Consider the following 25,711-nt stretch of genomic DNA (forward strand, 5'->3'; position numbering starts at 1 on the left):
GAAAGATCAAGGAAGGGGACTAATCGGATAGCAAGGCGGCCCAGATGTTCTATTCCAGAAAGCCACTTGTTGAAGAATGATACTGGAGCCAATCCCTGCTCAGTCTTGTATCTACCGCTGAAAACATTTCAAGCATGCATCTCCCAACTCAACCATCCCACAGTTTCAGCGTGTCTCTTTCTGGGTTCAAGTGAAACCTAAATTAATGCCCTCAACCTGGATATAATTAAACATCATTGATATACGATTAACACAAGCAGAAAGGGCGGAATTACTTGCTTTTGTGCTGTGTCCTTTAGGTACATTCATTATTCATAGAATATTTACAGCACAGAAACAGGCCATTTGGACCAACTAGTCTATGCCATTTTTCAAGCCCCATAACCCTTCTTCCAACTGACTTTATCTCACTATCAGCAGAACGTTTATTCCATTTTCTTTCTCATTCACATATTTAACTTCCCCTTAATGCATCAATGATTTTGGAAAAGAGTAAAAACAACAGGGTTGTGGTGATGGGAGACTTCAACTTCCCCAATATTGACTGGGACTCACTTAGTGCCAGGGGCTTAGACGGGGCGGAGTTTGTAAGGAGCATCCAGGAGGGCTTCTTAAAACAATATGTAAACAGTCCAACTAGGGAAGGGGCGGTACTGGACCTGGTATTGGGGAATGAGCCCGGCCAGGTGGTAGATGTTTCAGTAGGGGAGCATTTTGGTAACAGTGACCACAATTCAGTAAGTTTTAAAGTACTGGTGGACAAGGATAAGAGTGGTCCGAGGATGAATGTGCTAAATTGGGGGAAGGCTAATGAAACAATATTAGGCGAGAACTGAAGAACATAGATTGGGGGCGGATGTTTGAGGGCAAATCAACATCTGACATGTGGGAGGCTTTCAAGTGTCAGTTGAAAGGAATACAGGACAGGCATGTTCCTGTGAGGAAGAAAGATAAATACGGCAATTTTCGGGAACCTTGGATGACGAGTGATATTGTAGGCCTCGTCAAAAAGAAAAAGGAGGCATTTGTCAGGGCTAAAAGGCTGGGAACAGACAAAGCCTGTGTGGCATATAAGGAAAGTAGGAAGGTACTTAAGCAAGGAGTCAGGCGGGCTAGAAGGGGTCATGAAAAGTCATTGGCAAATAGGGTTAAGGAAAATCCCAAGGCTTTTTACACGTACATAAAAAGCAAGAGGGTAGCCAGGGAAAGGGTTGGCCCACTGAAGGATAGGCAAGGGAATCTATGTGCGGAGCCAGAGGAAATGGGCGAGGTACTAAATGAATACTTTGCATCAGTATTCACCAAAGAGAAGGAATTGGTAGATGTTGAGTCTGGAGAAGGGGGTGTAGATAGCCTGGGTCACATTGTGATCCAAAAAGACGAGGTGTTGGGTGTCTTAAAAAATATTAAGGTAGATAAGTCCCCAGGGCCTGATGGGATCTACCCCAGAATACTGAAGGAGGCTGGAGAGGAAATTGCTGTGGCCTTGACAGAAATCTTTGGATCCTCGCTGTCTTCAGGGGATGTCCCGGAGGACTGGAGAATAGCCAATGTTGTTCCTCTGTTTAAGAAGGGTAGCAAGGATAATCCCGGGAACTACAGGCCGGTGAGCCTTACTTCAGTGGTAGGGAAATTACTGGAGAGAATTCTTCGAGACAGGATCTACTCCCATTTGGAAGCAAATGGACGTATTAGTGAGAGGCAGCACGGTTTTGTGAAGGGGAGGTCGTGTCTCACTAACTTGATAGAGTTTTTCGAGGAGGTCACTAAGATGATTGATGCAGGTAGGGCAGTAGATGTTGTCTATATGGACTTCAGTAAGGCCTTTGACAAGGTCCCTCATGGTAGACTAGTACAAAAGGTGAAGTCACATGGGATCAGGGGTGAACTGGCAAGGTGGATACAGAACTGGCTAGGCCATAGAAGGCAGAGGGTAGCAATGGAGGGATGCTTTTCTAATTGGAGGGCTGTGACCAGTGGTGTTCCACAGGGATCAGTGTTGGGACCTTTGCTGTTTGTAGTATATATAAATGATTTGGAGGAAAATGTAACTGGTCTGATTAGTAAGTTTGCAGACGACACAAAGGTTGGTGGAATTGCGGATAGCGATGAGGACTGTCTGAGGATACAGCAGGATTTAGATTGTCTGGAGACTTGGGCGGAGAGATGGCAGATGGAGTTTAATCCGGACAAATGTGAGGTAATGCATTTTGGAAGGTCTAATGCAGTTAGGGAATATACAGTGAACGGTAGAACCCTCAAGAGTATTGAAAGTCAAAGAGATCTAGGAGTACAGGTCCACAGGTCATTGAAAGGGGCAACACAGGTGGAGAAGGTAGTCAAGAAGGCATACGGCATGCTTGCCTTCATTGGCCGGGGCATTGAGTATAAGAATTGGCAAGTCATGTTGCAGCTGTATAGAACCTTAGTTAGGCCATACTTGGAGGAGAGTGTTCAATTCTGGTCGCCACACTACCAGAAGGATGTGGAGGCTTTAGAGAGGGTGCAGAAGAGATTTACCAGAATGTTGTCTGGTATGGAGGGCATAAGCTATGAGGAGCGATTGAATAAACTCGGTTTGTTCTCACTGGAACGAAGGAGGTTGAGGGGCGACCTGATAGAGGTATACAAAATTATGAGGGGCATAGACAGAGTGGATAGTCAGAGGCTTTTCCCCAGGGTAGAGGGGTCAATTACTAGGGGGCATAGGTTTAAGGTGAGAGGGGCAAGGTTTAGAGTAGATGTACGAGGCAAGTTTTTTACGCAGAGGGTAGTGGGTGCCTGGAACTCGCTACCGGAGGTGGTAGTGGAAGCAGGGACGATAGGGACATTTAAGGGGCATCTTGACAAATATATGAATAGGATGGGAATAGAAGGATACGGACCCAGGAAGTGTAGAAGATTGTAGTTTAGTCGGGCAGTCTGGTCGGCACGGGCTTGGAGGGCCGAAGGGCCTGTTCCTGTGCTGAACATTTCTTTGTTCTTTGATGATGCTTCACTGAGGTAGTGGATTCCACATTCTAACCACCGAGTAAAAGGTTTTGCTAGAATTCCTAATTTATTGCAAACTTGTATCATGTTTGGGATTCTCCTGCAAGTGGTAACATCTTTTTACATTAACACTATCAAACCTGTTCGTAATTTTAAAGATCTCCATCAGGTCACCCCCCAGACTTCTTTATATAGAGGAAAAAAGTCTCCGTCAGTACAGTCCATCCTGCTAGGTATAATCTCTTTCTGTTACATTGTATATGTTGTGTTGCCCTATTATGTATTTTCTGTTATTCCCTTTTCTTCCCATGTACTTAATGATCTGTTGAGCTGCTCGCAGAAAAATACTTTTCACTGTACCTCAGTACATGTGACAATAAACAAATCCAATCCAATCCAATTGGACATTCTGAATTCTCCCTCTGTGTACCTGAACAGGTGCCGGAATGTGGTGACTAGGGGCTTTTCACAGCAACTTCATTGCAGTGTTAAAGTAAGCCCACTTGTGACACTAATAAAAATTATCTGGTACCAACATGAAAACTTTTTTGTACCATCTCACCTGCTCCTTTTTAGAATATGGAAAGCATAAAATTTACACAGCTGCATGGTCTAACCAAGATTTTATAGATGTGTTTTGAATCCTTTTATACTACTTTCGTGACCTCCCCTGTTATTACTATTTCATAATACCACAGCCCTATTTAAGAGACAGTAACCATACTCACCCAGTAGTTTCATTTCAGTGTAATTTTAGGGTTGGGTAAGAAAGTAGAAATAATACTGAAACTTGCAAAGCCTATTACAGCCAATTAAATGCAGAAAATCTCATCAAGCACTCGACATTAATTTTGGTGCAATCTAATAGAGCTCATTATCAAAAGTGCTGTTCCTGAAGGCAGGTCCCTTGGCTTGTAGTCTTTGCCATGTCGCTTCATCCTGTGTCAATCCTTTCATTTCCAAGCTATCCAGCATCGATGTTCTCCTCCTTCATAGATTCATAGAACATACAGTGCAGGAGGCCATTCCGCCCATCGGGTCTGCACCGACCCACTTAAGCCCTCACTTTCACCCTATCCCCGTAACCCAATAACCCCTCCTAACCTTTTTGGACACTAAGGGCAATTTAGCATGGCCAATCCACCTAATCTGCACGTCTTTGGACTGTGGGAGGAAACCGGAGCACCCGGAGGACACCCACGCAGACACGGAGAGAATGTGCAGACTCCGCACAGACAGTGATCCAGCGGGGAATCGAACCTGGGACCCTGGCGCTGTGAAGTCACAGTGCTATCCACTTGTGCTACCGTGCTGATCCTTCTTAATTTTCCTTGAAAGCTTCCGCCCATAACTTTTCTTCCAATCTCATTTTCTCTTAAGATGTACCCTGCCCGGTCTCTGTTCTGAATTATATTCACCAAGTTCGTTCACTCTTCACAGCACTTCTTCATTTGTTACTTTTTCTGTCCAGCTGATCATTTTCATTCTCTTCCAAAACACATTTCAAAGCTACTGAGCAAGGTGGTCTCCTCCTTCCCCAGGAACCTGTCTCACGCTCACGCAAAACTCCAAATCAAGCACTTTACAAGGCGCTTGAGGTTTCTTTCCGGTTAGCGACTGTCTCTTTCCATTATAATTCTTTTAATTTTTTTCTTCCACCTTCTATGTGTACAAAGAAGGTACAGCACAGAACAGGCCTTCAGCCCTCCAAGCCTGCGTCAACCATGCTGCCTGCGTAACCTAAAACCTTCTCAACTTCCAGGGTCCATATTCCTCTATTCCCATCCTATTCATGTATTTGTCAAGACGCCCCTTAAACGTCACTATCATACCTGCTTCCGCCACCTCCTCCGCCACCCACTACCCTGTGTAAAAAAAGCTTCGCTCGCACATCTCCTCTAAATTTGCCCCTTTGCACCTTAAACCTATGTCCCCTAATAATTGACTACCATCCTGGGAAAAAACTTCTGACAATCCACTCTGTCCATGCCCCTCAATTTTGTAGACTTCTATCAGGTTGCCCCTCGACCTTGGTCGTTCTAGTGAAAACAAACAGAATTTTTCCAACCTCTCCTTACAGCTAATGCCTTCCATACCAGACAACATCCTGATAAACCTCTTCTGTACTCTCTCCAAGGCCTCTACATCCTTCTGGTAGTGTGGTGAGCAGAATTGAACACTATATTCTCAGTGCTGCCTAACACGGGTTCTATCCAGCTGCAACATGACTTGCCAATTTTTATACTCAATGCCCAGGCCAAAAGCAAGCATACCATATGCCTTCTTGACTACCTTCTCCACCTTTGGTGCCACTTTGTGACCTGTGGATCTGTACACCCAGATACCTGCCTGTCAATACTCTTAAGGGTTCTGCCATTTACTGTATATTTCCCACCTGTATTAGACTTTCCAAAATGTATTACCTCATATTTTTGTGGGTTAAACTCCATCTGCCATCTCTCCGCCCAAGTCTCCAGCCGATCTATATCCTGCTGACAGTCCTCATCACTATCCACAATTCCACCAAAATGAGTATGTTTTCCACAAACTTACCAATCAGACCAGTTACATTTTCTTCCAAATAATTTATATATACTACAAACAGCAAAGGTCCGAGCACTGATCCCAGTGGAACATCACTAGTCACAGCCCTCCATTCAGAAAAGCATCCTTCCACTGCTACCCACTGTCTATGACCGAGCCAGTTCTGTATCCATCTTGCTAGTTCAACTCTGATCCCGTGTGATTTCACTTTCTGTACCAGTCTGCCATGAGGGACCTTGTCAAAGGACTTACTGAAGTCCATGTAGACACCGTCCTACCTTCATAATCACCTTTGTCACTTCCTTGAAAAAGTCGATCAAGTTAGTGAGACACAATCTCCCCTTCACAATCCCCAAAGATTTCTGCCAAGGCCTCAGCAATTTGCTCTCTAGCCTCCTTCAGTATTCTGGAGTAGATCCCATCAGGCCCTAGGGACTTATCTACCTTAATATTTTTCAAGACACCCAATATCTCCTCCTTTTTGATCTCAATGTGACCCAGACTATCTACACATTCTTCCCCAGACACATCATCGACCAAGTCCTTCTTTTTGGTGAATACTTATACAAAGTACTCATTCAGTACCATGCCCATTTTGTGTGGTTCCACGCATAGATTCCCTCCCCTGTCCTTGAGTGAGCCGACCCTTGCCCTGCCAATCCTCTTGCGCTTTGTATATGTGTAAAAAGCCTTGGGATTTTCCTTAATTCCATTTGCCAATGACTTTGTGATCCCTTTTAGCCTTCTTGATTACTTGTTTATGTTCCTTCCTACTTTCCTTATATTCCTCATGGGCTTTGTCTGTACCCAGCCTTCTAGCCCTTACAAATGTTTCCTTTTTATTTTGGACTAGGCTCACAATATCCCTCGTTACCCAAGGTTCCCGAAACTTGCCATACTTATCCTTCTTCCTCATAGGAATTCAGGACCGGCATGTCCCTATCAACTGGCTTTTGAAAGCCTCCCACATACCAGATGTTGATTTACTCTCAAACATCCACCCCCAATCTAGATTCTTCAGTTCCTGACAGATATTGTTATAGTAAATAAATAATCTTTATTGTCACAAGTAGGCTTACAATAATGCTGCAATGAAAAGCCCTAGTCGCCACATTCCGGCACCTGTTCGGGTACAGAGGGAAAATTCAGAATGTCCAATTACCTAATAGCACGTCTTTCGGGACTTGTGGGAGGAAACCGGAGCACCCTATTCCTAAACTCTACCCATATTGCCTCGCTGCATGAGCCCTCCGAGGTGTCCTCCCACAGTACAGCTGTGCTAGTCTCCTTAACCAGTAATGCAACTCCCCCATCCTTTTTACATCCCTCTCTATGCTGCCTGAAACATTTAAATCCTGGAATGTTTAGCTGCCAATCCTCTCCTTCCCTTAACCAAGTCTCTGTAATGGCAACAACATCATAGTTCCAAGTACTAATACAAAGTTCATCTGCCTTACTGATATACTTCTCGCATTGAAACAAATGCACTTCAGACCACCAGTCCCACTGTATTCAGCAACATCTCCCTGCCTGCTCTTCCTCGGAGTCCTGCTAGCCCTATTCTCTAGTTTTCATAGGCAATCAGGCCAATTGTTCCTCTTAAAACCCTATGCTGTTTGGCCCTTCTTCCTTGACAGATTCTCTAATCAATCAGTTTCCTCCGTTGAGCATGCCTGTTGATGGTATCCTCATCTTTGTTGGCTGGCTGGCGCTTTGTTTTCTTCATTTACAAATTCATTTACTTTTTCCTGCCCCTCTTGGCTCCACCGTTTTCGGTGTTTTCCACCTTAGATCTTCAGTCCAGCCATTCAATCGGTCCATTTTCATAAGATTATAATCAGAGACTGTGTCAGCTCCCAGCTCAGCCTTTGCGTTAACACTGCTCCTGTATCTTTGTCTCACCATCATTTAGTCCAGTTTACATCTTCCTACATCACCAAACATTTTCCATGAATAACACTTAAATCACTTATTTACCATGAGTTCTGTTCTTTTGCAAAAAGTTCCTTCTTTTGGCCTCACTAATTTATTTTTTAAGTCCATATGGCCTTGTTTTGTCATATCTTCCTTCTGCAACAACAGTCTCCCATAACAATCACATAACTCTTTCCACTCCCCTGTAGGATTCATATCCCAATTTTATTATACATTTCATCAACCTCCCTGTCTGGATCTTGACATGTGACATATAAACCCAAACAATAGAAATGTCGATTGGCTGTCCCTTCAGTTTCACTTGCATTTGTTTATCTGATTCACATTTCATTTCACTCAGTTAGCAGCTTGTGTCGAGCATTACTGCTCCTCCTCCAGAATACATAATTCTCATTTCATCATTCAAAATGTCATCGCCTGCCCACCATACCTTACAAAACTTCAAGCCTGTCTAGGTTTCACAGTTTCCGGCGTATTCCACATCTTGGATCTTCTTCCGTGACTCAGTTTATGTAAAAACAGCCAGACCCTGCATTCTTAAAGCATCTGAACAAGGTTTTATATTTCTCCACAACTGGCGGCTGTCCCTTCAGCTGCCTGGGCCCCAAGCTCTGGAATACCCTCCCCAAACGACTCTACAACTCTTTCCTCCTTTACGAAGCTGGTTAAAACTTAACTCCTTGGCCAAGCTTTTCACCATCTGTCCCATCACTTTAAATAGTTTGGTGTCAAAATTTTGTAACACTCCTGTGAAGCTCCTTGGGATGTTTTATATTAAAGACACAATCTAAATACACTTATTTAAAGACAAGTTATTGCTGTTCCCATTTAATGTTAGAATACTTCCTTTCCCAGAGAAATACACCAGAAAATGCAATGCATGTGTGTGTTGGGTTTTATTCTGCAATTGGATGGGGTGCCACTCAGTGGTTACATGTAGAAAACTGGCAGCACTGATAGAAAATACACAGCTCACTCGGCTCAAACTGCACCACCTTTTGGTCAAAGCCAGGCAACTAGAATGTGTTTCCCTTTGCAGACAGCTGGCGGAGCAGGGAGAGACAGAGTGAGAAGACTGAGGGTTAAGAAAAACACTAAACATTAGCAGAAGAGTGACTGCAACAAGAACTGAACATGCTGGCTATTAATCGAGAGAGAGACCAAAATAAACTGGCCAATCAGAAAATAAGTGTTCTTTTGCCACTACATTCTCAATGATTGAGTGGGATTAGGAACCTGTGACTTAAACCAATGGACTTATTATGCTTCATTGCGGCTGGGTCAATTCGAACCTGCTGATGGTAGTAAGAATCGGCCAGCTGTCCGTGTTCATCAGAATTGCAGAAACATCCCATTTGAAAAATGTCACAGCAATGCACAGTAGGCAGGTGCAATAAGATAGCACCAACAGGAGGCTTCAGAATAGCTACTCAGCAGTCAAATCTTTCACAGAAAACTTCAAACTGAAGATTTTTAAAAAAATTCTCAGGAGGGAGGCCATTTCCAGGGCAGAAGGGACTTGAAGTGGATGAACACTTTAGAACTAGGACCTGTGCATGCGTGCTTTGGCTGATTGTGCAAACCTGTTTGGCACAACAGTAAAAAGGAGGATTATGACAAACAAAAAGGTTCAGAATAATAAAAAACCGAGCTGAATGTAAAATGTATAAAGAAAATCCAGAAATAAATGAGGGGCAAAGAGACAGAATAATAATTCATTCGTGGCTGACATAGAAATGCACTCAAAGAACACAAACCAAACAGTAAAAGGATAGTTAAAGGAGACAAAAAAGCTCTTGTCAAGGCAAAGGACATGGCTGAGGTACCAAATGAATTCTTTGCATCTTTTCACTAATGAGGAGGATGCTACCATGTCACGGATCTTGGTTGCGAGGCGGTAGATTTAGAACGGAGATGAACTTCTCGCAGAGGGTGGTGAATTTGTGGAACTCGCTGACCCATAGTGTGGTGGAACTGGAAGGCATTAAATGGTTTCATGATGGAGATAGATATACTTCTGAATAAAAAAAAACTGGTTACAGGGATATGGGGAACAGTTGGGGAGGTGGATTTGAGATCAGGAAGAGGTCAGCCATGATCTGATTAAATGGCAGAGCAGGCTCGAAGGCTATTTCCTATGTTCCTATATATCTAAAGAGGGAGGCAGTAGTGATATTGGGCAGAATAAAAAGGTGGTACTTGAATTGTCAGCAGTGCTGAGAATAGAAATAGAACATACAGTGCAGAAGGAGGCCATTCAGCCCATCGAGTCTGCACCAACACACCTAAGCCCTCACTTCCACCCTATCCCCGTAACCAATAACCCCTCCTAATCTTTTTTTTGGGCCAATTTATCACGGCCAATCCATCTAACCTGCACGTCTTTGGACCGAAACCCACTCAAGTGAAACCCACGCAGACACGGGTAGAACATGCAGACTCCGCACAGACAGTGACCCAGCAGGGAATCGAACCTGGGACCCTGGAGCTGTGAAGCCACAGTGCATATCACTTGTGCTTCTGTGCTGCCCACAATATTACCTGGTCTGGATGTGATTTTCCTGAAGTTACTGTGGGAACTAAGGAGGAAATTAGGGAATATCTGGTCACACGTTTCCTTGACTGTGAGGTTAGCTTCAGAGGAATAGAGGATTGCAAATGTTACACAACGGTTTAAAAAAAGGCAGTCAGCGCAATCTGTGATGGGGGAAATAGACAACAATCTGGGGAAAAGTTAAATGTCACCTGGAAAAATATAGCTGATAAATGAAGGTTAGCCTGGATGCATTAAAGGTGAAGACTAACTTGATTGAGTTTTTCCAATGACTTTTTATAGGGGGTTATTGATGCGTATGGACGTTTAAAAGGCATTGGACAAAGTAACACACTCCAAAGATATGCAGGTTCAGTGGGGTTAGGGGGATAGGGCAGGGGAATGGGCCTAGATAGGTTTCTCTTTCAGAGGATCAGTGCTGACTCGATGAGCCAAATGACCTCCTTCTACTGTAGGGATTCTATGAGTAACATTCTACAAATATAACTTGAGCAAAATTAAAGCCCATGGATTAAAGAGGCAGTAGTAGTCTGGATGCAAAGTTGACATGGGGACAGAAAACAAAAGGGTGAATAGTTATTTTTCCTGCTGGCAGCAAGTATATACAGGTGAACCTCAGGGTTGTATTAGGTCTTTGGTGACCTGGACTTGGGCATAATTTCACATTTTCAGATAAGAATAATCTCAAATTAAGTGAAAAGTGTGGAAGATGGTGACAGACATTGAGGAACAGAGACTAGTAAAATGGACAGACATAACAGATTCAATTTAGCACAGAGAAGGCTGAAGTGATACTTTGGTAGGAAGAATGGGAAGAAGCAATACAAACTAAATGGATGAATTTAAGGGGGGGGGGGGACAGGAACACGTGTACGTTCACAAATCTCTGAAGACGGCAGAACAAGTTGAGAAGACTTATTCTGATCACAGACAAGACCCCAACAGTGGCTAGGATGCTGGACCAAATTCCCAATATTTTAGTTAATTTGTAAGACTGTGCAGAAAGAATGATTTACTCCAGGAGTGATTGCACAAAGAAATAGGAATTTGGTAAAATACTTTATTTGTAACTGGATCAGAACTCGACTCAAAAGCTTTCTCAAAATGTCGGAATACCGTAGCTCCACCCAGCAATGACATCATCTCCCCAAGCTGAAAACAAAATAACTCCCTCGGAACTACCCCTGGTAAAACAATAGTGCATTAGCCAGGCTTTTGACTCTAGCCAATTTCACCCCTGCCTAAAAGCTTTCTGGTATTGCAAAACAAGATTTACTACAAGCCATGCTCCTGCAGTCAAACACACTCACCCAGGCATTTTAATTCTTTAATTGTCAAATGTTGATAATCCAATATATCTACATTCATCCTAAATTCATATATCCTAAATTCATCACACTGTTAAATAACATTGTGTGTTAGATTATCACTGGGACACAAGGTCCTGAGTTCAAGTCCCACTCCAGGACTTTAACACAAAAAGCAAGGCTGAAACTGGAGTGCAGTAGAGGGAGTGCTACATTGGCAGAGATGCTATCTCTGCTGGGCATTTAGAATCACCTGGCACTTTTTTGAAGAACAGAGGACTTCACCCCGGTGTCTTGACCAATATTCAACCCTCAATCAACATCGCAAAATAGATTATCCAGCTATTAGCACATTGCTGTTCGTGGGATCTTACTGGGCACAAATTGGCATTTCGTACAACAGTGACGACACTTCAAAAGTAGTTTATTGTCTGTAAAGCACCTCAAGACATCCTGTTGTCATGAAAAGCACTGTAGAGATGTAACTTTTTTCTCAATTTTTGGTGTTGTAAATAGAGCCATGAAAGCAAAGTTATGTTAAACATTCATAAAGGCGGCTGGGCTGGGGAATAGTGATAAGTTCAGGGCAAACTGGTCTCAGAATGCAGAAGAGATTTACTAGAATGGCACCAGAGATGAGGGGTCAAGTTCTCTGGAAAAACTGAAGATGCTGGGATTGTCTTTTTGGAGAAGATAATTAGTTAAAGAACCAGAGCATCAAGGAAGCATTTTTTTAAAAAGTGAGTTCTGATTGAAAAGGATGCTGACAGCAGATTCAAAAATAACTTTTCAAAGAGAACTGGATAAATACTTGAATGGGAAACAATACAGAGCCAACACTGGCACAGTGTGCCTAATACCCTCCTTGTATTTGAAGATTCCATGATTTGAGATTGAAAGGTGCACTGCTGAACAGAGACAAAGCAGTTCCCTCAATTACCCTCGGATGTAGAATCAATCAGGCGAGGAGCAGCTGGGCTGGGATGGGACTATGATTCACAGATATGAGGTGGTTGCTGTGTGCATATCCAGGAATTCGTGTTTATATGGCCACCCACACCACATATTTTGTATCAAGTATTTTTGGTTGCCAATTGTTGATTGTCAAAAAACTACCATAGCAGTAAACGTCACAGCATGTAAACTCACCAGCAAATCAGGAAGTTAAAAGGGCTTTGAACCAGGAACAACAACTGGTTGTCTCCTTGGACACCGGAAGGGAAATTAAATCAAATGCAGTCTTCAGGTTAAGTGGGTGATAGAAGACAAAGATTAGGGTAAAGATAGTATCGAATGCCCAATTTAAAAAATCACACATTATGTTCTCATTTCCATGACAAATTTCTATAACTACCCTTACAAATGTGTGCTGTACATTCCTGTCAAAATACTTAGTAAGTTACCTACAATACATACTTACATGGCGGAAGAGATGATGAGCTGGGAGTCTTTGTATGCTATAAGATAGCCCTGGTTTTCTGGATTGTGAACTGTAACCTGATGAAAAAAACAAATTAAGCTGGGCAGTTCACTTTCTCCAGAGCACATTCAAGAAATGAAAGGAAGATGAAGGGACCTTGCATATTAGCAAAGGCTCCACTTACCATCAGATCACTGTTCAAGCTCAAGATTCAACTTTTAAACTAAGAGCCACTCTACAATTAGATGCAGAATGGAGTGTTGGGACAGGGACCGACAGTTACAATTTCCCACAAAGTGAATACAACTCCAGATTTTAAAATCAGGCACGCAGCGTGACAAATTTGATTCTACGCATTTAGAAAAGTTTTGCTACAATATCACCCACCCTCCGTCTGTCTCCAGTTTGGTTGGAACAACCAGAGTGTTGCGCATCTGATACTGAACTATTGGAGAGAACCCAACCTATAGGTTTTATCCATACCTCCAGTATTGGGTTCAGACGCTGCTGATGCTATTAAGAAGCATCGGGCTTTGTCATCAGCTGCCAAATTCAGAGAGATGGCTTGGCTCTTAAAGACAGGACACCTTCTATCCATAAAACTTCAGCACAATATTATTCGGCCAAGACAGGTGTGGACAGAACTGGAGAGAGTAGATTGTATTTAGATGTGTGATACAGTAAAGCTGCTTACTTTACTCAGTAACCACAGCAGAGTTTGGGGCAGCATTGCTGCATGACAAATTACAAGAAGCTCAGAACCAGCTTTATATTAGAATAGAATTCCTACAGTGCAAAAGGAGGCCCTCAGCCCATCAAGTCTGTACTGACCCTCTGAAAGAGCACTCTACCCCGACCACTCCCCTACCCTATCCCAGTAACCCCACCTAACCTGCACATCCTTGAACACGAAGGGGCAATTTAGCATGGCCGATCCACCTAATCTGCACTTCTTCGGACTGTGGGAAGAAACCGGATCACCCGGAGGAGACACGGGAAGAAAGGTCACTAAAAGTGGCAACGCAGGTGGAGAAGGTAGTCAAGAAGACATACGGCATGCTTGCCTTCATCGGCCTGGGCATTGAGTATAAAAATTGGCAAGTCATGCTGCAGCTGTATAGAACCTTAGTTAGGCCACACTTGGAGTATAGTGTTCAATTTGGTCACCACACTACCAGAAGGATGTGGATGCTTTGGAGAGGGTGTGGAAGAGGCTTACTAGGATTTTGCCTGATATGGAGGGCATTAGCTATGAGGAGAGGTTGGATAAACTCGGTTTGTTCTCACTGGAATGACAGAGATTGAGAGGCGACCCGATAGAGGTCTACAAGATTATGAGAGGCACGGATAGAGTGGATAGTCAGAAGCTTTTTCCCAGGGTGGAAGAGTCAATTACTAGGGGTATAGGGTTAAGGTGCGAGGAGTAAAGTTTAGAGGGGATGTGCGAGGGACGTTTTTGTTTTACACACAAGGGTAGTAGGTGCCTGGAACTTGCTGCTGAAGGTGGTGATGGAAGCAGGTACCGTAGTGATGTTTAAGGGATGTTTTGACAAATACATGAATTGGATGGGAATAGAGGGAAAATGACCGAATAAGTACAGAATGTTTTAGGTTAGACAGCCAGCATGGTTGGCGCAGGCTTGGAGGGGCACCTGTGCTGTACTTTTCTTTGTTCTTTGTTCCTGACAGACAGTCACCCAAGACTGGAATTGAACCTGGGTCCCTGGCACAATGAGGCAGAAGTGCTCACCACTGTGCCACCCTGCTGCCCACTAACTATTGTTGCTGTCCCAAGATATCAGAATGCAGCATAATCAGACCTGGAGAGAACCCATTACAGCAAGGCATGAGTTTCAGAGCTGCTGCATGGCTGTCAACAAGAAACGGAGGTGGCTCGGAGTGACTGCTCCATCCCTCTGCCTTCACAGTCGTCAGGCCTTTGTGGTGAAGCTGCGCTCTCTTTCCAAAAGACAAATTAAAACTTGTATTAATCTCTAACACTTACACTCTCAAGTACACGTAAACAGCGCTCCGCACCCCATAACGATGCAACCAGTTTATCCTGCTCTTCATTCTCACCCAACTGTTCCACGCATTCTTTTACTGTTGATGTAGAAAGAGATTGAAGCTGGTTAGGATAAACAACCTGATCAGTGATTTCCCTCTTTCCCTCCTGGATCAACTAAAGCATAAACCAGAATCAACACAAAAAAGGATCGACTCCAATAACAGTGAGACAATCGGTCTAAAAATTAGACCTGGTTGTCTCCGCTTGGGGCAACACAAATCCTGGTACCGGAGCCCAAAACCATCTGAACAGAAAAGCACGTTCAAGAACATACATTTTGTCCAAACGATCATGGGCAGTCTGTAGGGCTGCTCTGTGCGGTCAATGACAATGGCCTCTGCACAGCTTGACTAGACTGCTCAGGAGCCAATCTGGAATCCGACAATATCAGGAAAATCAAGGTTATGGTTCAGAAATGCAGACAAAATGTGAATACTCAAAACAAGTCTAATTAGCCAGCACAGTTGTGCTCAGCACATTGTGGGAATTCTGTGACTCCAGGACTATGTGTGGCAATGGGCAATCTGTAATAGGAGATAAATTGTAAGACCATAAAGAGAGTCCATTTCCACCTCTATAACATTACCCGCCTCAGTTCATCAGTTACTGAAATCCTCCTTCATTCCTTCGCAACTTCTTGATTTGACATTGCAAAACGCTCCTGGCTGGAATCCCACATTACACTCGCAGTACGAGGTCACCCAAAAGTCTTGTTGTTTGTGATCTAACTTACACTAAGTCCTAGTCACCTATCACCCTGTGTGTTATATTGGCTCCCATTCGAGCAGTGACTTAAATGTTATCTGCGTTCCCAAATCTCCTCCAGCCCCACAACCCTCAGATCTGTGCGTACATCTAATTCTGGTCTCGAGCATTGACAATTTTGATCCCTTCACGATTTGGGGACATGCCTTCATCTGATTGGAGCCTAAGCTCGGAATTCCTTTCCGACACTTATCTGCCTCTCTACCTCATTTTCTTCCTTTTAGACTTTCTTCTAAGCCCACATCTTTGGTCAAGTATTCGGACATCTGACCTAATACCTCCTCGTCAGACTTGGTGTCATACTTTGTTTTATAATGCGTCTGTGAAACACCGTGATGGGACGCCATTACATTAAAAGGCACGACATGTTGTTGGGGTCAATCCGTGTGAAACCAAGAGTATCTCGCCAGCTGCTTCATACCTTTGTCCACAATGTGATCCAATCCTCCCAGAAGTCGGAGTTCCTCCTTAAACCAGTCCCCAGCCCGTTTGGATGTGAGTGAAAGCAGAGTCTCCATGGCCAAGTGTCCAGTCTGTGCAAAAGAGAAAATGCATCTCAATACTCAGGTCTGGAAATTATGCCAAAGGCATAGAACAAAGAAAAATACAGCACAGGAACAGGCCCTTCGGCCCTCCAAGCCTGCTGCCCGTCTAAACTAAAATCTTCTACACTTCCGGGATCGGTATCCCTCTATTCCCATCCTATTCATGTATTTGTCAAGATGCCCCTTAAATATCACTATCGTAAATCTAATTGCACAAAAATTCATTTTAAAAGATCAGATTCTGAGCAATAATATTGCCTACTAAAATAGCAGACATCATTGCGACCCACAACCACACATCCAGTCCACAGTAAACAACATGCTGTCTCTCCTCTCCCTTCCCCTGCCAGTCTGATTCCTTTCACTTTACCCTGTCCTCAATGAGGAGGATTTCTATTTCAGTCTACAAACTAGATAACAGCGTATGTTGGCAGGCGTACATTGGTTCCCATTCAAGCAACGCTTTGTTGTTAGGTGGTGGGTAATAAATTGTCCCTGCTGAACCCTGGTGTAGTGGACCACTATTGCCTTAGAACATAGAACATTACAGCGCAGTACAGGCCCTTCGGCCCTCGATATTGCGCCGACCTGTGAAACCACTCTAAAGCCCATCTACACTATTCCCTTATCATCCATATGTCTATCCAATGACCATTTGAATGCCCTTAATGTTGGCGAGTCCACTACTGTTGCAGGCAGGGCATTCCACGCCCTTACTACTCTCGGAGTAAAGAACCTACCTCTGACATCTGTCCTCTAGCTATCTCCCCTCAATTTAAAGCTATGTCTCCTCGTGCTAGACATCACCACCCGAGGAAAAAGGCTCTCACTGTCCACCCTATCCAATCCTCTGATCATCTTGTATGCCTCAATTAAGTCACCTCTTAACCTTCTTCTCTCTAACGAAAACAGCCGCAAGTCCCTCAGCCTTTCCTCATAAGATCTTCCCTCCATACCAGGCAACATTCTAGTAAATCTCCTCTGCACCCTTTCCAATGCTTGGTTTAGATTGCCACAGATCAAAAGATGAAATCCAAACCGCACCCCCCCCCCCCCATTTACTCAAGCATCCTGCTTTAATGACGACATCTCTGATAATCCAGATTAGTCTGATGATTATGAGAATAATTGCTACCATCAACTGCCTGGAAATTATCACCGAAATGTTTGACAGAACACTCCAGACAGACTGACAAACAAAACAACTGTAACTCTATCTTTCTTGGCAACCACTCAATACTTTCGAGAAGATAGCAGCAGTGAAAATCATTAAACAATAAAATACATGCAAAAGCAGGATTTGGATTAACCCAGGTCTCATGCTGAAACTAGGCCTCAACCTATATTGCAGGGCGAACAGGCCTTGCAATTCTAGAGCTACCACCAGGGGGCAGGACCAATGTAACAGTCAGCTCAGGAAACGAGCTGGAGCAACAGCATCTTTACTGTTATATTTTCAGAATTGCAAAACACATGGAATAGCGAAAGGCTGTTCCCCATAGTGAGCAGCTCACACCGTGAGGAATCACCCTTTCACGCCACACAAGGTAACAACTTGTACAAATGTCTCAACTCTGCAGGCACATTTTAACTGATATGTAGATTTACAGTTTATGACGACGACAGTAGCCTTACCCACCACAACCCCCTCACCCTCAGCTGTTCCCCATTCTTCACAATTTTTACAACTGGAATGACACGGACTTGAATTTCAAACCAGTAATAAAAAACTACATAATACCAAAATAATGAAATGCCCGGAGCAGCCATATAGTTCACAGCAAGCCCATCAATCCACTCAGCTAATAGAATTCCCACAGGACAGGAGGCCATTCGGCCCATGAAGTCTGCACCGACTCTTTGAAAGAGCACCCTACCTAGGTCCACTCTCCCACAACCCCACCTCGCCTGCACACCTTTGGACTGTGGGAGGAAACCAGAGCATCCGGAGGAAACCCACGCAAGCACTGGGTGAAAGTGCAATCTCCACAGTCTGCAAAGCCGGAATTGAACCTGGGTCCCTGGCGCTGTGAGGCAGTAGTGCTAACCACTGTGCCGCACTAATTATAGTGAAAACAATGAAAAGCAGCTTTAAAAAGTTACAAATACGATCAACAGCACAATGCAAAGCTAACTGAATAAAACTCAGTCAATTTTAAATCCCTTTAAATCTACATCATTGCTAACCACTCTGTCCAGGAGCATTTTGAAAAAATACTTTTTAAAAGATTCATTTACAGGATGTGGGCATTGCTGGCTGGGTCAACATTTATTACCCATACCTAGTTGCCCTTCAGGTGGTGGAGAGCTGCGTTCCTAAACTGCTGAAGTCTGAGAGATGTAGGTACACCCACTGTGCTGTCAGGGAGGGAGTTCCAGGATTTTGCCCCAGCGACAGTGAAGGAACGGTGATATATTTCCAAGTCAGGGTGGTGGGTGACATAGAGGGGAACCTCCAGGTGGTGGGGTTCCCAGGTATCTGCTGCTCTTGTCCTTCTAGATGGTAGAGGTCATGGGTTTGGAAGGTGCTGTTTGGTGAGTTACTGCAGTGCATCGTGTAGATGGTACACAGGCTAACACTTCATCTATGGAGGGAGTGAATGTTTGTGGAAGGGGAGCAATCAAGTGCGCTTTGTCCTGGATGGGGTCAAGCTTCTCGAGTACTGTTGGAACTCAGCTTGGCCGAGGTGCAAGCTCAACTGCTGGACCTCAACCTTAACCCCATTGGGGAAAGGGCTGGAAAGTGGACATGAGGAACGGCGGATCAGACATGATTCTATTGAATGACAGAACAGGCTTGAGGGGCCAAATGGCCTGTTCCTATTTCATATGGCTCACATTTCTCCCTCAATACCATCTTGCACTAGCTGCTTGTGGGAGCTTTCTGTGCATAAAATGGCTGCTGCATTTTGCTGCATATCAGTAAAATGTAAAAGGAAAGTCATCACAATCCCAGATGACCATAGGCTGCTGCCCCCTTTTAAGGTGGATAGTTGAGTGGTGGTGATTTAACTCGAGGATCACTACACCTCAGGCGAGGGGCAAAGTTGAGGTGGGGCCTTCATAAATAACCTTAGCCGGTATAGGAATTGAGCCCGCGCTGCTGGCCTCGCTCTGCATCACAAACCAGCCTCCAGCCGGACCAGCCCCGGTGTCAGTCATCGCATGAAAAACATTGACATCTCTGGCAGGTTGGGTAAATATATTGCAGGCAGTTCAAGATCAAAATAAGCTGTACAGTACCTGATCTACCAATGGAGTTAACAAGTAGAACTTCAATGAGTAAATGTTTACTCTGTATGCCTCGAGGAGCAGGTGTTACTTTAATATAAACAGACATCCAAAACAGAGTGCAAGAGAATTTCAGCATCCTTATTGAAGTCATGCAATGAGCTGGTGACTGATGTAGGCTCTAGTTATCAAATTAAAAATATTTGAACTTGTTTTGATCGATAGAGTTGCCTTAATTTTGGGCAAAGGTTTGCATTGATCAACATTCTCTGCTGAAACTTAAGATAGTTTTCATGGCATAACATCATGCCTGGTTTCTTTAGTGTATTGAAACAGCAGCAGTGACTCTAACTTGGTAGGGTGTGGGAACCAGGAGATAATATCAGAGAGGAATAGCAAGATGCACAGAATACTGGGAGAGATAGGCAGCACTAAAATAGGTAATAGTAGTTAACAGGTGGGGTCAGAACATTGGGGGAGGGGGGGAGTAATAGAGGCTAAATCAGGTTTACAGTGCATGTATGTGAATGCATGGAGTGTGGCAAGCAAGACCGGCGAGTTGCAGGTACAAATTGCTATATAGAAATATGATGTTGCAGCTACAACAGAAACCTGGCTCAAAGAAGGGCAGGACTGGGTTAAATATTCCTGGAAGCAAGGTGCTCAGAAACATAGGAAAGAAAGAAAAGGGAGAGGGGTGGCAGCATTGGTTAAGGAGAACATTGCAATGCTGGAGAAAGAGGATGGTCCAGGACAAATTCTATTTGGCTGGGGCCAACGAACAAAAAAAATAAGAGCAAAAGTGACATGAGGAAAAACCCTTTCACGCAGCGAGTGGTTAAAATTCAGAATGCGCTGGCCGAGTGTGTTGTGGAGGCAGGTTCAATCCAGACATTCAAAAGCGAAATGAATTGATCTGAAAATAATGAATAATAAGGGGTACAGGGAGGAGGCAGGGGAATGGCATTTGGTGCAATGTTCATTTGGAGGACCATTGCACAACAGGCCAATAGATGCAGTATAATTTGGATAAGTGTGAGGTTATTCACATTGGACGTAAAAACAGGAAGGTAGATTACTACCTGAACGGTTGTAAATTGGGAGAGGGGAGTGTGTAGCGGGACCTGGGTGTCCTTGTGCACCAGTCGCTGAAGGTAAGCATGCAGGTACAGCAGGCGGTAAAGAAGGCTAATGGTATGTTGGCCTTCATTGCGAGAGGTTTTGCGTATAGAAGCAGGGATGTGTTGCTGCAATTATACAGGGCCTTGGTGAGGCCACACCTAGAATAGTGTGCGCAGTTTTAGTCTCCTTCTCTGAGGAAGGATGTTCTTGCTCTCGAGGGAGTGCAGCGAAGGTTTACCAGACTGATTCCAGGCACGGCGGAACTGTCATATGAGGAGAGATTGACGAGGTTGGGATTGTTCTCGCTGGAGTTCAGAAGAATGAGGGGGGATCTCAGAGAGACGTATAAAATTCTAACAGGACTAGACAAGATAGATGCAGGGAAGATGTTACCAATGATGGGTGTGTCCAGAACCAGGGGTCATAGTCTGAGGATTCAGGGTAAACTATTTCGGACAGAGATAAGGAGAAATTTCTTCACCCAAAGAGTGGTGAGCCTGTGGAATTCATTACCAAAGGAAGTAGTTGATGCTAAAACATTGAATATTTTCAAGAGGCGGCTGGATATAGCACTTGGGGAGAATGGGATCAAAGGCTATGGGGAGAAAGCAGGATTAGGCTATTGAGTTGGATAATCAGCCATGATCATGATGAATGGCGGAGCAGGCTCGAAGGGCCAAAAGGGCTCTTCCTGCTCCTATCTTCGATGCATCTATGTAGGCCAAATGGCCTCCTTCTGCATTGTAACAATTGTGTGATAGGTAAAGGGAGAGAGCACAGTGCTGCTCCCCGAACAGGTTTACACCTCAACACGTAAACAAAATTAGGAAAACACGGCTGAGTTTGAAAGGTATCTTAAATGATTGGAGTTTAAAGGGGGAATATCTTCTGCTGAGCTATTCACTACTGAATTTAATATGGTTTACATTTCAAACAGTCTGCTAGTGAAGCTGAACACCCAGTTTCGAAGCTATCACTCAGACTCAACATTGTGGCCAGATGTTGCTTTGTTTCGTTAAGTTTCTTTGTAATTTCTCAGTACCAAGTACTCAAAAGAGGTAAAGCACCATAACTGTTTCACTATTAACATCTAATTTATTGCTGGGATAGGATGGAAGGTGCACACATAGCCCTATGTTGCTTTGTGTGTTTTGCTTTAATAGCTTCATCAGAATCTGCACAGTAAAGCTCCAAGTGCATAGACATTTTCTGATGAAATAATACAGCTGTTCTTCATGTTTCGAGTGGGAATATCCTGCAGATTCAAAGGAACAGAGTTGGGATTACTGAGCAATCAGCCGAAATTGGCCAACCCTGAGAAGAGCAGGTATTATGTAACTAAGTTTGTGCAAGGCGTTGATTGAAAATCACTTTCCTGAAAATCAGCCATAGACTGTGAAACATCTCTTGTACTGTGATTAAAGTCAATCCCAAAGAGATATTTGGCTCCATGTTCTTACCGTAATGTTCTCCAGGTCTAGATGCCTGTTGTGAACAGTCTCACACAGCTTGCGAATTTTCTCCTTGATCTTCTTCATTTCTTTCTCATTCAGTTGTCGTGAACAAGGCTCCTGGTCCATTTCCAGGAGGCGAATCATTAAGTCCAGACTAGCTCGATCCAGATCCATGTTCAGTCGATCCCGGCTCAAGATGTACATTAGTGCCGCTGTGCAAAGAGCTAGATTCTGACAAGACAATGCAAAGACTGTGAAAGAAATTCCAGTAGGCATGCACACTGTCAAACGTGGGACATGGAGCACTGTTATCATCTGCAGCGTTCTCCAGGAGCTCACCCAAGTGAGCTGTAGCATACTATCGCACCGGAGAAAGCTACAGCAAATGCAAGAACAAAGGGACATTAACAGATTAAGTAAATGGACAAAGAAAATGGTAGATAAAACTCAATGTGCCAAATCAGAGCTCATCTGGATCCAAGGAAGATAAATTGGAATATTTTATAAATGTTGAGAAACCAGGAACAAAGATTAGGATGTCCAAGTAGACAAATCACTAAAGCCAATGGACAGGTATGAAAAGTAACGTAAAAGGCTAATGGAGTGTTGGTCTTTATCACAAACAATTGGAATACAAAGGGAGGCAATCAGGTGACAGCCAGACTATCTGGAGGAACCGCATTCAGTTCTGGCCATTGCACCTCAAGGATATATTAGCCTTGGGTAGGGGAGGTGATGCCCTGCAGATTCACCAGGATGATTGCGGTTAAAAGCGTCAAATGACTAGGGCAATTGGCACAGATCTGGCTCATATTCCTTAATTTTGAAAGACTGAAGGAACATTTAATTGAGCATTTCTGATTCGTGAATTGGTTAGGGTAGACAGTGATAAACATATGCTTTGGTGATCACGGTGTGGGGGAAGAATCCAGAACAAGGGAATTTCAACTTAAAATTAGAGACAGACCAATCAGAAAGAAGCCCTGACCCATTTGTCCATGAAGGGTAGGTGGGAATTTGGAATACACTCACCAAAATATTTGGATGCTCGGAGTCTTTGCGACGTTAAAGACGGAGATGAACAGAATTTTGTTGGGTTAGAGTATCACTGGCCAATATATGGGGTTGCAATACAAATCAACAAAAAACGAAAAGGCTTGAGGGTCTGATAGGCCTCATTCTGTTTTTCTGAAATTCAAGGTGTTATTTGGCTAATCCTTTCCCCATCTCCACTATTTTGCACATTGAAGTAGAACCACCCTCCCATACCCTAACCCCCATGTGGCCATGTTCACCTGTCATCCTTGTGTCTGCTGACCCACAGTGGCTACCAGTCCAACATGTACATTTGAAGCTTTCATTCTTTCCAAATCTCTCGATGGCCTTCGCTCTCCCCATCTCTGGGATCTCCACTAGCCCCAAAACAAGATCCCTGCGCTCCTTCAATTCAGCTTCCTTCTCATTCATCATTTCCCATGTTCCACCAAAGGCAGCTGCGCTTGCAGCTTCCTGGGCCCGAAGCAAACACCCCTCTCTCTCCAGCAGCTGCACTTGCAGCTTCCTGGGCCCGAAGCAAACACCCCTCTCTCTCCAGCAGCTGCACTTGCAGCTTCCTGGGCCCGAAGCAAACACCCCTCTCTCTCCAGCAGCTGCACTTGCAGCTTCCTGGGCCCGAAGCAAACACCCCTCTCTCTCCAGCAGCTGCACTTGCAGCTTCCTGGGCCCGAAGCAAACACCCCTCTCTCTCCAGCAGCTGCGCTTGCAGCTTCCTGGGCCCGAAACAAACACCCCTCTCTCTCCAGCAGCTGCGCTTGCAGCTTCCTGGGCCCGAAGGCAACACCTCTCCTCCAGCAGCTGCGCTTGCAGCTTCCTGGGCCCGAAACAAACACCCCTTTCTCTCCAAGATACTCTTCAAAGACTAACCATTTTACCAAGATGTTGGCCACTGTGCCCTAAAATGTGATGTGACTCAGGATCAATCTTTGTCTTATTACACTTCTTTGAAGTGGCTGAAACTTTTACTGCATTGAACACACTGCATGAAAGATGCCACTGTTATATATCCAACTCCAAATACTCAGTTATACCTGGTTCTTTTGTGCATCGTCCAGTGTCTTGAAGACCATGGCTACCATCCCATGAGCTCTCAGGTGCATTCGGAAGCTGGGCATGGCACACTTGGAGGCGAGGCTGATAATACTGGAAAATAAAAATAAACCCACTGAACAAAAAAAGGAATTAACTCGAGTGAGAGGTGTTATGATGCCAGCTGATTACTGGACAATTCGAATCCCAGAATGGAACCGGATTGCTTCATAGATCATTATTAGAAAAACTATGGAGAGTATTTACAGAACAGATACACAGGGGTCTGCTGTTAATTTTTAACAGAAGGTTAAAACATTTATTATATACTAGACAACAAAAAGGTTGGAAAGATTTTCAATACAGACATCAAGAGAACAAATGATTCAAACTCATTCAGAATCACAATTGTTACGGTGCAGGAGGCCGCCATTCGGCCCATCATGTCTGCACCGGCTCTCCAAATGAGCATCATGACTTACTACCATCCTTCTGCCTTTGCCCCATAACGCTGCACATTCAAATAGTCATCTAATGCCCTCTTGAATGGCTCAATTGGACCTCCACCACACTTCAAGGCAGTGCTGTCCAGACCCGAACCACTCTTATGAGTGAAAAGATTTTTCTTACATTGCATTTGCTTCTTTTGCAAATCACTTTAAACCTGCGCCCTTTCATTCTCGATCCTTTTACAAGCAGGAACACTTCACCCTATCTATCCTGTCCAGCCCCCCTCAAACAATCAAGTCCCCAATTATCCTTTTCCGTTCCAGGGAGAACAGACCCAACTTCCTCAATCCATCTTCATAACTGAAGTTTCTCATTCCTGGAACCATTGTTGGAAACCTCTTCTGCACTTTTTCCTGTGTGTTCACATCCTTCCAAAAGTATGGTGCCCGGAACTGTACACAATACTCCAGCTGAGATCTTTAACTAGGGTCTTATACAAGATCAGCATGACCTCCTTGAGCTCGTACTCTATGCCACTATCAGTAAAGTCTAGGATATTGTTTGCTTTGTTTTTTAAAAATAAATTTACAGTAGCCAATTATTTTTCTTTTCCAATTAAGGGGCAATTTAGCGTGGCAATTTAGCAATGCAGGTAGGTCCACCTACCCTGCACATCTTTAGATTGTGGGGGTGAAACCCACGCAAACACGGGGAGAATGTGCAAACTCCACACGGACAGTGACCCAGGGCCGGAATTCAAACCCAGGTCCTCAGCGCCGCAGTCCCAGTGCTAACCACTGTGCCACATGCCGCCCCATTGTTTGCTTTGTTAACTGCTCTCTCCACCTGTCCTACCACCCTCAATTACTTTTGCACATATATATCCTCTGCTCCTGCACACCCTTTAGAGTTGTATCCCTTATTTATATTTGTGTCCTTCCAACTGGTCATAGTAGACAGAGGGTAGCAGTGAAAGGGTGCTTTTCTGAATGGAGGGCTGTGACCAGTGGTGTTCCGCAGAGATCAGTGACGGGACCGTTGCTGTTTGTAGTATATATAAATGATTGAGGAAAATGTAACTGGTCTGATTAGCAAGTTTGCTGACGACACAAAGGTTGGTGGAGTTGCAGATAGTGATGCAGATTATCAGAGGGTACAGCAGGAGATAGATCGGTTGGAGACGTGGGAGGAGAAATGGCAGGTGGAGTTTAATCTGGCCAAATGTGAGGTAATGCATTTT

General features: G+C 44.1%; 1 protein-coding gene across 6 annotated transcripts in view; it reads right to left on the minus strand.

The window, feature by feature from the left end:
- The window catches only part of LOC140403472 (wings apart-like protein homolog), a 216,573-nt gene that overhangs the window by 52,753 nt on the left and 138,109 nt on the right, over window positions 1–25,711 (minus strand). For all 6 annotated transcript variants that reach the window (XM_072491368.1, XM_072491370.1, XM_072491371.1 and 3 more), the window contains exons 8-12: window positions 24,024–24,135; window positions 21,943–22,167; window positions 16,006–16,117; window positions 14,757–14,854; window positions 12,752–12,828 (exon numbers count right to left, since the gene is read on the minus strand). In XM_072491368.1, the coding sequence (XP_072347469.1) occupies window positions 12,752–12,828; window positions 14,757–14,854; window positions 16,006–16,117; window positions 21,943–22,167; window positions 24,024–24,135 (624 nt within the window). The remainder of the gene's footprint in view (window positions 1–12,751; window positions 12,829–14,756; window positions 14,855–16,005; window positions 16,118–21,942; window positions 22,168–24,023; window positions 24,136–25,711) is intronic.

This window comes from Scyliorhinus torazame, chromosome 28, assembly GCF_047496885.1.
Source record: "Scyliorhinus torazame isolate Kashiwa2021f chromosome 28, sScyTor2.1, whole genome shotgun sequence".
NCBI lineage: Eukaryota > Metazoa > Chordata > Chondrichthyes > Carcharhiniformes > Scyliorhinidae > Scyliorhinus > Scyliorhinus torazame.